At 33.9% G+C, this 18,728-nt stretch overlaps 2 protein-coding genes across 2 annotated transcripts; both read left to right on the forward strand.

Annotated features, from left to right (window-relative positions):
• Positions 1-1,610: 1,610 nt before the first annotated feature.
• LOC144428180 (long-chain fatty acid transport protein 2-like) lies at positions 1,611-8,049 on the forward strand. Its single transcript, XM_078117058.1, has 13 exons — positions 1,611-1,843; positions 2,182-2,323; positions 2,754-2,930; positions 3,090-3,201; positions 3,550-3,642; positions 3,950-4,108; positions 4,347-4,471; positions 4,707-4,904; positions 5,110-5,180; positions 5,426-5,552; positions 5,733-5,922; positions 6,966-7,089; positions 7,710-8,049. The coding sequence occupies exons 1-13, from the start codon at positions 1,656-1,658 to the stop codon at positions 7,894-7,896; spliced, it is 1,893 nt and encodes a 630-aa protein (XP_077973184.1). The 5' UTR covers positions 1,611-1,655; the 3' UTR covers positions 7,897-8,049.
• A 2,393-nt stretch (positions 8,050-10,442) lies between these two features.
• Positions 10,443-17,786, forward strand: LOC120337789 (long-chain fatty acid transport protein 2-like). Its single transcript, XM_039405673.2, has 14 exons — positions 10,443-10,588; positions 10,888-11,081; positions 11,398-11,539; positions 12,099-12,275; positions 12,741-12,852; positions 13,104-13,196; positions 14,222-14,380; positions 14,583-14,707; positions 14,920-15,117; positions 15,241-15,311; positions 15,437-15,563; positions 15,734-15,923; positions 16,150-16,273; positions 16,828-17,786. Exons 1-14 carry the CDS (start codon positions 10,559-10,561, stop codon positions 17,012-17,014), a joined length of 1,929 nt encoding a protein of 642 aa, XP_039261607.2. The 5' UTR covers positions 10,443-10,558; the 3' UTR covers positions 17,015-17,786.
• Positions 17,787-18,728: the final 942 nt, after the last annotated feature.

Genomic DNA, 18,728 nt, shown 5'->3' on the forward strand with positions numbered 1-18,728 from the left:
GAGTCGCAACCAGGTCATGGGGTCGGTGGGGTCGCTGAGGTATGGTAGAGGATGGATGTACAACTCATCTTAGATTTGACAAACCATGTTAAATTTAGCAGTTTGTACCATGACCCAATGTAAAACAGGCCCATAGGCATCACTCTATGCTTTTGTTATTGAAAATGTAAGTGTTTATTGTGACATCACTGTTGGGTTTTAGCTTATTTTACTTAATACCACCACATGACCAAACTCAAAAGTCCAGTGAAAGAAGCTCCAAAGTTTCATGAAAAATATATATATTGACCTGGGTTCGCGCTGGACACTTGAGAGTTGTCTTTGGGGTTGTCCTGAAAAAAGCTTTGGAACCCCTGCACTAGAGTCTAGAACAGGGTGGTCCAAACCCAGGCCAGCGGGCCACATGTGGCCCGCCGCTTCATTATCTGTGGCCCGCGTCACATTCGGAAAGTAATCAAAAAATTATATTTTGTGTTGTTTCGTAATAAAATTGATCAGAAAAAGCTTTTGACATATTGTTACATCAATAATGTCACTGAATTGACTAGTGTTATGGCTAGCGGAGGCAAATAGCGACGTTGAATGATGTGCTTGGCAGTCTAAATTATTATCTGGCTCTCTATCTTTTTGGTCGGGAATATAAGCTAACAATATGGGCATCATAGAAAACTAAAAGTCGAATGCGGATTCTATTAGCCTGGTATGGCCATGTCTGATAACTATGTGTTTCAACAATAAAACGGTGTGTTTTGTATTGCACTGTTTACCTATTCTTGGCACTATTGTGGCCCACGAACAATGCAAAAATAATTTTGTGACCCGCGAAGCCGACAACCTTGGACCACCCTGGTCTAGAAGCACGATAACGACCGACTGGCAGTTCAGGAAACAGCAGTCCCTACCGGCTAATATGACTAAAAGATATGATGTTATTTGGAAAGCAAACACAACTGAAAGGCTATGATAAGTTTCTTCATAAATTGATATTTAAAGAAAAGACTCGCATTGCGATATATGTAACACCAGTGTTATATAACTGAGCCTTCATGAATGATATAGATCATATATTGCATTATCTTCAGGGTAACATTTAAGTTCGTGATTGATGACAACATATTATTAATTTTATTTAACCTTGTTTTCCGGCATTTCATCGCCAGTCTTTGTATAAACGGAATGTCAAAAATTGTTAAAAATTACGGAGTACAAACTAGATCTTTTACGAGAAATGTTTTTAAGTTTTTATTGTTGAATTTTGATATTAATCCAATAAATTTATATATATGTTCGTTATTTCAATCACAAATTGTAACACCTAATATATATATTTCCTGAGGGCATTGTTGAGTTTAGATACGTTTAATAATATGAAGGATTAACAGAATGATTAAAGCTATGAATCGTTTTAAAAATCGGTTATGACAGTTAAAACATACGAGGTAACATAATTAGACTTAAAAGTCAAGAAGGGGTTACGGAGTTGTTTTCGCAAATCGAGCAACTATGGCAAAGAAAAATTATCTACAAAACTCGAGTTTATTTGAAAAGTGGGTCACGATGGGTGTCATATTAGTATGTAACATCTCTAATTTTTTGTACCGTTACTTTTGTTTGCATCTTGCGATTTAAGTAGTTTAATTTAAAAAGAGACCGTCATGGATTTTCAAAATATTCTTGTGATTTTGGCAAGTTTCGTTGCTTTTTTAATAATCACTTGGCAGCTGGTGGATTATTTGTGTCCGTGGTTTAAATACGACATTCAATATCTGAAAATAGCCGCCAAAGCATTGCTTTTAATTAGAAAGGCCAGCAAAATGAAACCAACTTTGACTATTATTGACAAGTAAGTATATAGCTTAAAAACAGGTTAATTTGTGAATTTTCCCAATAGTAAATAATAAATAGATGAGAAACTGTAGGATAATGTCTACTCTTGGGGAATTTCCATATTTTGGATTTTCCAATTACCCATAGGGCTTTTTCATTTGAGAGTAGCGTGCATCAAAATAGCAATTCGTTAACGAAAGCTTCAATTTATTCTGTAAACTCTAAAAATCGCTACTAAACAATCCAAGCGATCGGTTTTTCTGTTACCTGATTTAGGTGGGACTATGGATAAATTTTCACTTAGTTATTTTTCTTTTTGGTTATAATAACAAAATTTGTACTAATTTGAAACAGGTTAATAGACCAGGCTAAAGACAATGCAAGAAAACCCTTTATATACTATGAAGATGAGGTTTGGTCTTATCAAAGATTAAACGAATACTCAAATCAAGCTGCTAGAGTGATGTATAACGCAGGAATTAGAATGAATAATACGGTTAGTTTTTAGCGTTCTCTGTTTCAGTTTTGTATAAATACGCCTCATACAACATTGAATTGAAATCTTAGATGTCGAGCGCAAATATGTTTTTGTTTGTTTGTCTCAAGCCCTGCTGTTTATAGGCAATTTATCCGGTTTTTGTGTTAGATAAAAGTTAAATAAATTAGAATCCCGTTCTGGCCACATAAGACGACTATAATTAGGCGTTTTGTCACCAAGAACGAAAATGAGGAGCACTAATTTTGTAGACTTTTTTTTGAAAGTCTTTTATTGACCATAACAAATTTGACATTTAATGTTAAAAACAGTCTTATGCTTAATTAAAAACAGGTCGCTCAGGTTGATTGTTCCCACACTGCGATTAGAATATTTAAATGCCTTTAAAAAATATTATGTTTCATTTAATCTTTTTGATTGTTCTTGTAAGGTTGCACTCCTAATGAACTCTAGGCCTGAGTTTGTTGGTTTATGGTTTGGAATCGGAAAGACAGGCGGAACTACTGCCTTTATCAATTATAATATTCGCGGAAATTCTCTTATGCACTGCTTGAAGGTTTCGGAATGTAAAGCAATAGTTGTGTCGAATGATCCGGAACTCATAAAGGTAAATACCTACTCGAACTAATTATCTTACTATTTCCTCCAGTATCAGTTTGTATATTTTCCCCACAAATCATCTACTTACACAAGCAAAATCCGACATCATAATATCTAAGGTGTATTTATATTGTTACTATATACAATACCATTAATTAAATATCAGGCAATCGAAGATATCGGAGAGTTCATCAAAACTGAAGGAATACAACTTTATGTTCTTGGCGATCTAAAGGATGGAGTCAAGTTCGATTATGAATCACTGAATCAATTACTTGGTAATTTATACGTTAAAGATATCATGTAAACAAGAAACGCAAATATTAATGGAATTAGAGAATCTTACAATTTGTGCGCAATGCTGCAACAAAATAGAATTGACAAAACAAGTAAAATGAATTTTACAAAAATACCCGATAGTCAATACACTTTCGTTAAAATATTAATCCCGAGTAAATATATTACAAATACTCCTGAAGAACTATAATGGCTAATGCGTTTCAAAAATGTGAATTGGACGCATAGATAATGCGTTTGCTGCAGTGCAAATTCGTAATCTTTTATAAACATCATAGCTCGTTTGAAATATAGCACCAAATTAATGCAAAGAACAATTATATACATAGCTAAGCAGCCGAAAACAGGATCACCAGTCGAATGGAGGAAAGACCTGACAGTTAAAAGTGATTTCTGTTACGTTTACACATCTGGAACAACAGGTTTGTAATTATTTTATGCAATAAAACTTAAAAAGGATATTTAAAAAAAATGGAAAGTAATATTCTTCTAGCGGATTTTTGCAACAACAACAACGACAACAAGAATTCAACAAAATGATCCATAGGTCCAATTCGTGTCCAATAACATTACTAAGAGCAAGCATTACGGGACAATGTATCTTTTTGTTGGATGATTGTGTTGTATTATTATCTTCTTTTCTGTATACATCAACGAATGGCCAGAAATCTGAACACCAATGATATAAATAAATGATATAAAAATAATTCATTTAAATTTTGCTTTCAGGATTGCCAAAAGCAGCTGCAATTAGACACGGTCGAATATTACTTGCTAGTCAAATGATTTTGTGTGGAGGTGCCAGACATGATGACATTGTATACTCTCCTCTACCCCTGTATCACGCAGCATCTGGAATAATGGGGGTTCTTGGGGTGCTGCTTTTAGGTAAGTAGAAACATAAATGGTTGGTTAAAATTTATTCGGTACAGCGTTTTTGTAACAATAATCATATAAATATAACTTTGCAGGCAGGGGCAAACCGCTTTTGCTTGGAATAATTTGATTGATTTGAATAAGTTTTAAAAAAATGTAGACCTATTTTGATATTCTAGAATCTAGATTCTAGTTTATTTTCTCATGTATATATAAGCTATAACATGGAGATTTCTTGTTATATTTGTAGGGGCGACTGTAGTTGTCCGAAAGAAATTTTCGGCAAGTCATTTCTGGGAAGAATGCAGAAAATACAATGCTACATTTGTTCAATATATCGGGGAGACAATGCGATATGTCTGTGATCAACCTCCGGTAAGTGATAAATGTCTGTATCGTCACAAACACAAAACTATATGGATTCACTGATTGAACGATTCACAAGTCTTTTTATTTTTGGTAAAATGCTAATATTTATGTTATTTATTATATTTTTGTTTGGTATTTTTGCGAGACCGCGGTGTAATGCTCTGTAAGTAGTGCTGTTTCGACTTGTTAATTGTTTATCATCTTCTTACTTTTATCCTTGAAAATATAAAAAATTTTCCAGCACCCGGACGACAAGAATCATTGTGTTAGAGCAGCAATGGGTAATGGTTTAAGGCCAGCAGTTTGGAGGAAGTTTCTAGATCGATTCGGAAAAGACATTAAAGTTGTTGAATTATATGCGGCAACAGAAGGAAACGCAGGGTTTTTGAATTTAGATAATCATTTTGGAAGTGTTGGAAGTTTTAGTCCTCTTATGAACGTGAGTGTTGCATAAAACATATTTTTGTACAAAAATATAGGTTGCGTAACAGAGACTGTCAATGATTATGTGTTTAATGATATTACCTTTTTGCTTGACACTCAACTTCCGTGAAAGTATCTTTTTTACGAAACATTATTTTGGTGGAAGATGAAACTTTAAACAAAAGTTTTCGTAACTAGTAAAAACTACAAATACCTTCCAGGCATTGGGATTGGTAGCTTTGGTGAAGTACGATCAAGAAAATGAAGAAGTCTTCCGAGATGCCAACGGGAGGTGTGTAAAATTTTGATTGAATTTTCTGACTTTTTGCATTCGTCTGCTCAGTAACAACTGATGACTATACAATCACGAAAGTAAATTTGCAATAGACCACCCGGTACAAGCGCCGCGGAATGAAAGTAAATATATATTTCGGTTGGCGCTAGTTTAAAACAACTAAACTGATAAAGATTACACGGAGTAACGGATACTAAATTGATACAGCATTCAAAACAATAATTTCAAAATCTGCCATTTAGGTGTGTTTTGGTTCCATACGGAGCTCCTGGACTTTTGATTTGCAAAATTACGTCATCAACACAATTTCATGGATATCGTGGAAATAAGAAACAAACGGAAAGTAAAATTTTACGAAACGTGTTCAAGGTATTGATTTGTTTATATCTGCCACTAGTTTCTTGGCTAGACTACATAAATATAAATATGGTACTTTTTAATACATATATCACGAACTATATATATATATAAAGAGTATTAAAGCATCATTCAGGTATCGTTGATTTTTCAGCCCAGTTTCATTTTGATATCATATTTCTTTGTATTCAGGATGGAGACTCGTACTTTAATTCTGGAGATTTATTGAGGAGAGAGCGAGATTATCACATGTATTTTGTTGATCGTGTGGGAGATACTTTTCGATGGAAGGGCGAAAATGTATCCACCAATGAAGTTGCTGATGTAATGGGCAATGCTCCTGGTATCAAAGAAGCAAATGTATATGGGGTTGAGATTCCAGGTAATCATTGTAACAGGGACTCTTGAAGTTTATTCAAATATTTAATGAGTGAGTATACATACGTTAACATACAATCTGAGCAACTTTATTGGAATCTGAAAATTAGCGTGTGACGAAATGTGCCTATCGTTACGCTAATAACTGAATTGCGTAAGTCATTTTCCACACTTTTGAGAAAAACGTAAAAAATCTAATGATATTGTTATGCCATTGAGAGTCAATAACTTGCCATGATTCAATTTTTTGATCGTAGCCGGATTTAAGTTAATTTGTATGACGCAGTTAAGTGACGACATAATTGCGACTTAGGCAGAAATGTGTCTATGACTTGGGGACATACGCAATTTTGCAACTTTACTATATGCACCAGTCCTGAAAACTAAACATTCCAAAAACGAATGTAATTCTCAGTATCTACAATGTCCAATCCCCAAAATAGCTAATCAGTTTCAATTAAATTATTTTTTATGTTTAAAAATTTATATTTCATAAATATATATAACACGTTCTGCACACCCACCGAAATAAGACTAAGATTAAATATAAAGAATAAAACAGCAATGCACCCAGTATAAAAGCCAACCAAGGTGAATTGGAAAGTGAATATCACAAGTGCACGCCTTTCTATACTGTAGTATAAATTCAAATTATTACGCGCCAAGCTAGAATCCGAGATGCAAAAACTCGAAAATACTTCAATGAGGTTATTTTGTTTTTGTGACGTCACAATTGTCCTGCGGTAACAATGATGATTCATTATGACGAAACAATTGCAAAAATGTGCATGTCATACTAAATCTCCATTTTTATGGGTTTCGGAAGTTTCAAAATAAAATCTGAGTTAACAGACAGGTGCGCAGCATTACATAGATACCTATTTTATGAAAAACTCGAAACCGCCAAAAATGACTTACGCAATTCGGTTATTAGCGTGACGCTATGCAATTACCCTTTGGCAAACATCGTTAAATATTACGAGCTCCTAAAAAATCGCTGCTCTATGTTGACCGTTACGATAACAAGATAATGCTTAAAATATTCAGGAAACGAGGGAAGAGCAGGAATGGTCGTTGTTTTGCTCGAAGAAAATACTGAACTTGATTGTATTGAAGTTTACAAGCACGTGTGTGCATCTTTAGCTTCATACGCACGACCTTTATTTGTGAGGTAAAGTTCAATTGTTGGGATATGATAATTAAATTGTTGCCTTTCTTATTTATTAGACAAAAAATGAACATGTGAATTGTTTTCTTAAGTTCTTAAAATTCTTTTTTTTCTTCTTATTCTTGTTGTTATGAAAAAATCGCCTTTCTGTTCAACTGTGAGACCAATTGCTTTGAAAATCTCGGTGGTTAAAATTTGTCGTTGTCCCCATATAAAGCTATTAGTTTCATTTATTTTAAAAAATTCTGTAGGATTCTCTTTTCATTTTGAAGTTTTGTAAAATGACGTCATCGAAACTGAATATTGTTAATCTGTGATCGCATTTCAGCGATCTGTTGCTTCGGTACCGGTACTGTAAAAAATTTGATTGCTACTTCACTTTATCCCCCGCGTTCATATATTTTGCGCTACTCTCTTGTTTGAATATATTCAATTGAATAAATATTTATGAAATCTCATATATATACAACAATATAATATTCTGAATATACAACAATATTAATAATATGAATAATATAGGTATATACATGCAAATTAATGAAATTCATTACAGACATATCGAAATGGATATCGATATCAACTACACCATTCCATGATCTATTCTGACACTCTTTATTTCACAGAGTTAAAGAAGAACTCGAGCTCACTGGTACGTTCAAACAGAAGAAAGTTAACTTAGTGAAAGAGGGTTGCAATCCAGAAAACATGGCAGGCGATCCGATTTATTTTATGAACCACAAAGAAAAATGTTATTCTCTCTTGACGCAAGAGGCCTATCGTGATATACTGAACAACACTATAAGGATGTAACACATTTGTGTGAGAACATGAGCTACTCGTAAAATCAGAACTAAACATTTCTAGTAAGCGTATCATAATGATTTAAGAAAAGCAAATTTATTGATTTTTATACTGAATTACAGTAACCTAATTCCAGTAATATAATAAAATGATACGTTAAAAGTTTCAGTGGCATTTTTGTAGAACACAGACAGAAGTATTGTCAGAATTAGACATTCTTGTGGGCTGAAGCCTTTACATTTTCAATTAGATAACGACATATGAGGCGGGATGCATGTTTTATATCTGGTAGGGATTATCTGGTGAGCCATGTATAAGCTTGGAATTCACGGAAGATTTCTTGAAGTCATAATCTTATTGAGTATAAACACAGAAAAAACTTTTAGAAGAAATCCTTGACTGACTTAATTATCCGACTTGTAATTGACGGTGCCTGATCATACCTCAGAACCTGAAACTACGCTATACTTTCTATTCTACGTAATGGAAACCACGGTCTGTTTACTATAAGCTGATGATCGCCAACACCCAACTTTACATGTTTCGAAGGGACGAAGGGACTAGAACTACTGGACATTCACATGCGGTCACCACAGCCCTACTTTCATTAATTGTAACCGTTTTTCAGCACTGTGACAGCGTTGTTGATTTTCTCAACATATGATCACTGTTAATTGAACACGTAGTGGACATAACGATCGTTTCAAAATTTTGTTGTTATTGTTATTATTTGTCTCCGTCAACACGTTTTGAAGAAATCGCTTTTCTCTTCGAATACTGGACCAATTACTTTGAAATTTTCAGTGGTTAAAGATAAAAATTTTCTCCAGAAGGCTATAACTTTTTTTTTTGCTATGACATCATCAAAATTATATGACTATACGTGTCCACATATTTGAGCATAGCTCTCTTGTAAATGTTTTAGATTGTTTCACACTGGAGTGAGTACGTGGGGGGTGGGGGTGAATCCGGTGAGAGCTATTATACGCAGCCGCAGGAGAAATTGAAGACAATTAAATTAAATTAATAAAGCACGACCTTTTAAATATGCCCGTATCGGTCATGGACTGATTACTTTGCACAACTGAAAAATCATGATTCGTTGAAAAGTCAGCTCTTTTAACAAGTGGGATAATCGCGGCGACTGTTCCGCATGGCTGCGCGACTGATTGAGATCGCAGACATGGTTTGCAAAGATAACGAGGAAGCGAACAGTCCATACTTATTTGTAGCGAGTTTTAGGAGTTGAAGTAGAAATAGAAACATTTATAAATTTTGTTGCTTCTTGAGAAAATTATTTGTTTTTACGTATTATTAACTTCAAGATTTTGTCGAGCCAGTCAATAGTAATTGCAGAAAGCTCTATTTGGATTGGGTTAAGTTTTTACACAACGAAGGAATCATTTCTTGGTAATTAAATGTAACATCGGGATGTTTCATGCTAGTTCTACGACAATCATGCAGTAAAATCAGAATAATAATCACACTATATTTCAGCACTCTCGACAAGGCCGGAAACGATACGTCATCGAATTGGTCGCTTGCAAAGAAGGCTTTATCGCTGTCGCGAATCATAAAGTGACCTATTTTCAGAGAATGTAACATACTATTAATATGAAGGGGTTAAATAACATTATAATCCATAGTTACAATCCACATTCGCTACACTGGAACTAACTTGATGTTGTTGATATATATGTATGTTCACTTCCATGTACATAATTTATGTCTTTATATATTATTGTTTGATTTAATTATTGAATAGTCCTCTTTGCGGAACCATTGAAAAAGACACATATGACAAAGAAATCATATTTATTTTCAAATTTTGAGGTTCGTAATATTAGGAAAGCAAACACATCCAAAAGCACACAGTTATTTGCTTTATAAATTTCTAATTATATAGACTCGCATTGCGTTGTATTCAACAACAGTGTTATATAATTGAGCATTCATAAATAATATAGATTATATAATAAATAAATTGTCTTCAGGGTAACAATTAGGTTCGTGATTAATGACAACATATTATTAATTTTATTTAGCCTTGTTTTCCGGCATTTCATTGCCAGTCTTTGTATAAACGGAATGTCAGAAATTGTTATAAATTGTAAAGTACAAATAAGATCTTTAACGAGAAATGCGTTAGTTTTGTATCGTTGAACTTTGATATAAATCTAAAAAATTTATTTATGCATTTCTAACTTCAACTTCCAACTGTAACACCTAATGCATATATTTCCTGAGGGCATTGCTTAGTTTAGATACGCTTAATGATATGGAGGATTAAGAGAGTGATTAGAACTATGAATTGTTTTAAAAATAAATTATGACAGTTAAAACAGATATGTTAACATAATTAGACTTACTAGTTACGGAGTTGATTTGGAAAATCGAGCAACTATGGCAAAGAAAAATTATCTACAAAACTGAATTTAGTTTAGTTTATGAACCGACATTGATTCCATATGTCGATTCTAAAGTATGCATTGATCGGGATTCAACCAGATTATCGTTGAATTGTATTTTTTCATTCGATTTTGTAATTTTAGGTTCGATTTTTGTACCATTCACGAGCCCGATATATCCCAGATGTATGTCCGTTACGCACCGATTTATGGAATGTCAACGTATTCAAATAAAATGTTTTTATATTCGTTAATTTAAGAATATGGATAGATTAACCTCACTTCATTACCGGGTGAGTTATTGCGATGTTTTCAAAAGTAAGTGGTTATAATACAGTGCACGTTCTGTGCGGCAAGATTGTTCGGTCAGTCGGTTGGGCGTGATACGATCCTGTTATCGCCTTTTGTGACAATAACCTTCCTAGTGACCACTTCTTTAGCTAAATAACTCGGAATAGATGAATTAGGTATATCACTTGATTAAGTTTTCATTTTAACAGTTTCCACGATGGGTGTCACATTTGTATGTAACATCTTTAATCTTTGTACGTTGTTTGCATCTTGCTATTCAAGTAATTTAATTTAAAAAAAGGTTACCATGGATTTTCAAAATATTCTTGTGATTTTGGCAAGTTTTGTTGCCCTTCTATTAATTACTTGGCAACTGGTGGATTATTTGTGTCCGTGGCTGAAATACGACATTCAATATCTGAAAATAGGTGCCAAAGCAGTGCTTTTAATTAGAAAGGCCAGCAAAATGAAGCCAACGTTCACTATTATTGACAAGTAAGTATATATAAAAACATGTGGATTTGTGAATTTTCTCAATAGTAAATAATCAATCAGATAAAAATAATTGTAGATGAATGTAATCGGAGTAAAATTTATCCTTGGATTTTTCAAATACCTTTTTTGTTTGAGTGGAGCCTGCATCAAAATAGCAGTTCGTTAACAAAAGCTTTCATGTATTCTGTAAAAATCGGTACCAAACAATCCAAGCGATCTGTTTTCCTGTTACGTGGTTTAGGTGTGACTATGGATAAATTTTCACTTTGTTATTTGTTGTGATTATGATAACAAAATTTGTTCTAATTTGAAACAGGTTAATAGACCAGGCTAAAGACAATGCAAGAAAACCCTTTATATACTATGAAGATGAAGTTTGGTCTTATCAAAGATTAAACGAATACTCAAATCAAGCTGCTAGAGTGATGTATAACGCAGGAATTAGGATGAATAAGACGGTTAGTTTTGAAGCGTTTTCCAACATTGCAATTTTTGTTTGTCTCAAGCCCTGTTTATAGGCAATTTATCCGGAGTTGACTCCAAAGTCAAGAATTGTGGAAAATAATAAACCGAGAATTTTTTAATTATTTTAAAGTCATGAATTTTATCTTAACCCATTGCACTATGACACGTTGAATCACACCAAAACATCAAATATTGAACCGACGACAAAACCGGTTTTCGTGTTAGATAACACTTATTAAATTAGAATCCCGTTCTGGCCCTCATGCGAAGACTGCGATTAGGTGTTTTCTCATCAAGAACAAAAACAAGGAGAACTAATTCTTGTAGACTTTCTTCTATGAAAGTCTCATGTTGATCATAACAAATTTGAAGTATTTTGAAACAACACATTTGATGTAAAAAACAGCTCATTTTAAAACACTTCGCTCAGGTTGATTTTTCTCACTATGCGATTAGAATATTTTAGTCTTTAGGAAAAAGCATAGTCATTCCAGACAAATGTCTTCAAAAAAAATATTATGTTTTTTTTTCAACTTTTTATTTGTTTTTAAGGTTGCACTACTAATGAACTCTAGGCCTGAGTTTGTTGGTTTATGGTTTGGAATCGGAAAGACAGGCGGAGCCACTGCCTTTATCAATTATAATATTCGCGGAAATTCTCTTATGCACTGCTTGAAGGTTTCGGAATGTAAAGCAATAGTTGTGTCAAACGATCCGGAACTCATGAAGGTAAAACTAGAATTCGGTTGGAAACCGGAAACTTATCGATCGAAGGTTAGGGGATCCCCCAAAACAGTGGTCTTACTCCATAGTGACACCTTGTGTCCTATCACTAATTTATTAATAACTCGCTAATTATACGACATAATTCATCCAAAATTAATAGACTTTTGATCCGAGATGAATGCATATACAAAATTTGGAGCGGATTCATACTCGCTTCGTGATATTCATTCGTGAGATATCGCGTGTATCTAACAGACAAACAAACAAACAAACAGACAAATACCTATCAACATACTTACCGATTAAAATCGATAAGTAACTACTCGAACTAATTATCTTACAATTTCATTCGGCATTACTTTGTCTATTTTTTCCACGTGACACCAACCTACATAACCAATATCCGACATAATACTATATATAGTATATATGTATATTGTTAACATATACAATACTGTTAATTACCAGGCAATCGAAGATATTGCAGACTTCATCAAAACTGATGAAATACAGCTTTATGTTCTTGGTGATCTAAAGGATGAAGTCAAATTTGATTACGAACCACTTAATCAATTACTTGGTAATTTATATTTTATAGAAATCATGTTAAGCAAGAAACGCGAATACTTTTTGCATTAGAGAATTCTACAATTTGGGGGCAACAAGCTAGAATTTACAAAACAAATAAAATGAATTCTACAAAAATACCCGATAGTCAAAAATTTGAATTGGACGCATAATAGATGATGCAGTGCAGATTCGTAATTTTTTATAAACATCATAGTGTGAAATATTGTTCTATATTAATGCAAATTACAATTATATACATAGCTGAGCAGTCACAAACAGAATCACCACTCGAATGGAGAAAAGATTTGACAGTTAAAAGTGATTTTTGTTATGTTTACACATCTGGAACAACAGGTTTGTAATTATTTAGTGCAATAGGACTTGGAATAAAAATATTTATTTTTCTAGTGCAGTACTTCCCAAACTTTTTAGTATCGTTACCCTTAGATTGAATAACCGAAAGCTCAATTACACCCCTGACAAAATGAAATTTAGAGCGCGCCGTTTATAAAAGCAAAAATAATGCTACAATAATATAAGAATCCATAAGCACGAAAACAACGTCCTGATTTAATCTCAGTGAGAAGGGTTGCACTCTTTCTGCAATATCAAACAATAAAATCCTAGGCAAAGTGAATGGTAAACAAAACTGGTATTGTCGCCAATCACAAGCTTGTTTCGATATTTTGTTTTAATGTGTGTCATTGCAAACTACACAGCAATATGCTGAAGGTTATCAAATATATTGTGACCTTCTTGATGGGACATTCACGTTAAAGACCAATCGGAAATTTGGAAATATATGTCTTTGTAGCGTCGATTTTGATACTTTAATTTCTGAGAATTCCACTTTCGCACCAATATAATCCCTTATTGCACATTGCTCGCATTCCGATCCATCTCCAGGAAGCTGACCTTGTGCCCGCCCAGAATCTATACGACCCAAGCATTGTTATTAGTTGTTTATTACAAAAAAAAAAATGTTAAGACGGTGAACGTTTGAATTACCCCCTAAAATTGACAAATTACCCCCAGTTTGTCCACTCTTCTAGTGGCTTTTGCTATCAAACGCTGAACATTCGAAATTCATTGGTCCATTGGTTGCGGAGAAAAGCATTTTTGCAACAACAACAAGAATTTAACAGGATGATTCATAAGTCCATTTCGTGTCCAATGACATTATAAATAGCAAGCAATACATGACTATTTTAATTTGTTTGTTGAATGATAGTGCTGTATTACTATTTTCATCTTTTTATACATCAACAAAAAAAATGGAAAACCGAATATGAATGATATAAATAAATGATGATTGGTACTAAACTATTAATAGGATTTTGTTTAAAATCGAAATAATTTTTTTAAATCGGATTCTTCAGGATTACCAAAAGCAGCTGCAATGAAACACGGTCGGATATTACTTGCTAGTCAAATTATTTTATGTGGAGGTGTCAGACATGATGACATTGTATACTCCCCTCTACCCCTTTATCACGTATCATCTGGAATAATGGGAATGCTTGAGGTACTAAGTATAGGTAAGTAGAAACATAAATGGTTGGTTAGAATTTATTCGGTACAGCGTTTTGGTAAGAATAAATCGTATAAATATTTAACTTTGCAGGCCATAGGCGCGTACTACATTCGTTGGCAATAATTGTTCTGAAATAGGTGTATATCTATATTCAAATTCTAGTTTCAATTATATATATAAGAGAAAATTTCTCAATATATTTGTAGGGGCGACTGTAGTTGTCCGAAAGAAATTTTCAGCAAGTCATTTCTGGGAAGAATGCAGAAAATACAATGCTACATTTGTTCAATATATCGGAGAGACAATTAGATACGTCTGTGATCAACCCCCAGTAAGTAATAAATAAATATATATATATATCGTCACAAACACAATAATATCTGGATGAAATTTTTTAACGATTCACGCGTGTTTTTATTTTTGGTAATAGTATTATCAAGTATATTTTTGTTGGATATCTTCAGCGAGACTGCGGTTCAAGGCTTCTTGAGTAATGCTTCATCTTCTTACTTTTATCCGTGAAAATATAAATATCCATTCCAGCACCCGGACGACAAGAATCATTGTGTTAGAGCTATCATGGGTAATGGTTTGAGGCCAGCAGTTTGGAGGAAGTTTCTAGATCGATTCGGAAAAGACATTAAAGTTGTTGAAATATATGGGGCAACAGAAGGAAACACGGCGTTTTTTAATTTAGATGATAATTTTGGAAGTGTTGGAAGTTTCAGTCCTCTTATGAAGGTAAGTGCCGCATAAATTTGTACATAAATATACCACCAAATTCCCTATCAGAGACTGACAATAAGCCAAAGATTTCATTGATATTACTTTTTTGATCGATATTCAATTTCAAATACCTTCCAGGCAATGGGATTGGTATCTTTGGTGAAGTACGATCAAGAAAATGAGGAAATCTTCCGAGATGCTAACGGGAGGTAAGTGAAATTTTGTGATCACTACCAAGTATAACAGATATCCCAAAATGCCTTCTTCTTGTAATTGTATATATATAAAATATAGCTACTTGTATTGCAGCAATATTTGAAAATCTGACATTTAGGTGTGTTCCGGTTCCATACGGAATTCCTGGACTTATGATTTGCAAAATTACGTCATCAACAGAATTTCATGGATATCTTGGAAATAAGAAACAAACGGAAAGTAAAATTTTACGAAACGTGTTCAAGGTGTTGCTTTGTTTATATCTGCATTCTTGTTTGTTTGCTGGATTACATAAATAGAAATTTGTTTTTTTAACACATACCACGAATTATATATATATATATATAAGTATCACTCAGGCATCGTTGACTGTTTAGCCTTGTTTCATTTTGATATCATCTTTCTTTGTATTCAGGATGGGGACTCGTACTATAATTCAGGAGATTTATTAAGGCGAGAGCGAGATTATCACATGTATTTTGTTGATCGTGTGGGAGATACTTTTCGATGGAAGGGCGAAAATATATCTACCAATGAGGTTGCTGATGCAATGGGTAATGCTCCTGGTATCAAAGAAGCAAATGTTTACGGAGTTGAGATTCCAGGTAATTATTGTAACAGTGATTCTTGTAGTTTTTATAGGGAGAGCATATAAGTTAACATAAGATTTGTGCAACTCCATTGAAGTAGGCTATCTTTCTGAAATTTAATATGTGGCGAAATGTGTCTATGTGATTATCCTTGGGCAAACGTCGTGAAATATTAGAAGCTCCTATAAAATCGCTGCGCTGTGTTAACAATTACGATAACAATAATGCTTGCAATATTCAGGTAACGAGGGAAGAGCAGGAATGGCCGTTGTATTGCTCGAAAAAAATACTGAGCTTGATTGTATTGAAGTTTACAAGCACGTGTGTGCATCTCTAGCTTCATACGCACGACCTTTATTTGTGAGGTAATTTTGGGATTATGATAATTACAGATTGTTTTCTTTTTTATTTATAAGACACGGAGTGGACCGTATAGTTTTCTTAAATTGTATTCTTCTTATTCTTGTTGTTATGAAAAAATCACTGATAGCAAATGCTTTGAAATTCTCGGTGGTTAAAATTTATCGTTGTCCCTAGAAGGCTATCACTTTCATTTATTTTAAAAAATTCTGTGGGCTGTGTGGGATTTGCTTTTCATTTTGAAGTTTTGTAAAATGACGTCATCGAAACTGAATATTGTTAATCTGTGATCGCATTTCAGCGATCTTTTGCTTCGGTACCGGTACTGTAAAAGATTTGATTGCTACTTCACTTTGTCCTCCGCGTCCATATATTTTGCGCTACTCTCATGTTTGAATATATTCAATTGAATAAATATTAATGAAATCTTTTATACAACAACATTTGTTTAATATTCTGAATAATTTAGGTACATGAAATTCATTACAGACATATCGAAATGGATATCGATTTCAACTACACCATTCCATGAACTATTCTGACACTCTTTATTTCACAGGATAAAAGAAGAACTCGAGGTCACTGGCACGTTCAAACAGAAGAAAGTTAAACTAGTAAAAGAGGGATGCAGTCCAGAAAACATGGCAGGCGATCCGATTTATTTTATGAACCACAAGGAAAAATGTTATTCTCTCTTGACTAAAGAGGCCTATCATGATATACTGAATAACACTATAAGGATGTAACATATTTGTGTGAGAGTGTGAACTACTCGTGAAATCAGAACTAACAATTTCTAGCAGCGTGCCTGATCAAACACCAGAACCTTAAACTACGCTATACTTTCTATTTTTCATAATGAAACCACGGTCTGTTTACAAAGAGCTGATTGATGGTCGCCAATTCCCAATGAACTCTACATGTTGCGTGTTTCGAAGGTAACTTTTAGGACGACTGTACCACCGTACAACCACAGGTGGTCATCCAGCCCTAATTTTAATCATTGTAACCATTTTTCAGTAATGTGACAGCGTTGTTGATTCACTCAAAAATATGATCAAACTTAAATAAATGTTTTAGATTGTTATCACACTTCAGTGCATGACTGCGTGAATTAGGCTTTCTAGTTGAGTAATCATAAAATAATCGAGGAACCCATCAATCAGAATCGCATTTATTGTTTCCGTAGTATAGTTTGCTATCCATGTTTAATTACCTACCTTTTTATTTAATCAATCTTCTAATCGATTTCGGCATACGAATATAAAGCCTGGTGCAATTGTTGAGATTGCAGACATGGTTTTCAATAACAACGAGGAAGAGATCAGTCCATACTTATTTCTAAACTTATTTGCATTGAGTTTTAGGAGTAGAAAAAGGTACATTTTCAGTATAAATTTTGTCAATCCCTGAAAAAATTTGCTTTCACACATTATTGACTTTAATGTTTTGTCGAGCTAGGTTAATTTTAGTTTCGGTGAAGTTTTACACAATTCAAAAGAATCGTTTTATGGTAAATGTTCATATGTTTCAAGCTGAGACATTAAGGTATTTGGGGTATAGCAAGTAAACTCATTTCTAGCTATTTAAGTGACAGATCGCAATATGTTCAAGTAGGAACATATTCTTCGCTTCCCTTACCAGTGACTCACGGAGTTTCTCAGTGCATCTGTTTGGGCCCGTTGTTATTTTTTAGTTTTCACCAATGACATAACCCATTGCTCTTCGCTATTTTTCCAAATTGTTTGCCGATTACACCAATCTCCTTGACAGTGACAAATCCTGTGCAGCTCTCCAATTTAGGGTGAACACTGAAATTTCAAAAGTAGCAAATTGGATGAGGGACAACAAACTAGCAATAAACATTGATAAATCAAAAACAATGTTAATATCTTCATATAGAAGCCATTCTCAAAATGATCTATATATGATCTACTACTCTTTATTTCAATCCCATATCGAATATGGCATAACGGCATGGGTTCATCGAATAAGACCTTATTACAACGCATCGGAAGTTTTACAGAATCGAGCAATCCGCGCTATGTCAAATGTTGATTACCGTACTTATTCCTATTTACCATAGCCTTCTGTATATAAAATCGAAGTGTTGAAATTAATGCACCAACACCACAACAAAAGACTCTCTCCAGCATTCACCAACTATTTTGTGAAGCAGAGCGATGTGCACTCGTCATATGGTACACGGTCCTCTGCCAGGTGCTCTTATTATGTTACTCGATATTCCAACAAAGTTACCCAAAACTCAATCAAATTTGTTGGTGTCAAACTATGGAATTCGCTTCCTGACAGTACTCGAACAATGCTTATAATTTGTACGGTACAAGCATGCCTTGAAAACTTTATATCTTGATCCTTACAAGTATACAGGGGTGTGCAAAGTGCGGCCCGCGGGCCAAATGCGGCTCGCAAGGGAAACTTGTGCGGCCCGCGGAGAAG

Source organism: Styela clava, chromosome 10, assembly GCF_964204865.1.
Source record: "Styela clava chromosome 10, kaStyClav1.hap1.2, whole genome shotgun sequence".
Taxonomy (NCBI): Eukaryota; Metazoa; Chordata; class Ascidiacea; order Stolidobranchia; family Styelidae; genus Styela; species Styela clava.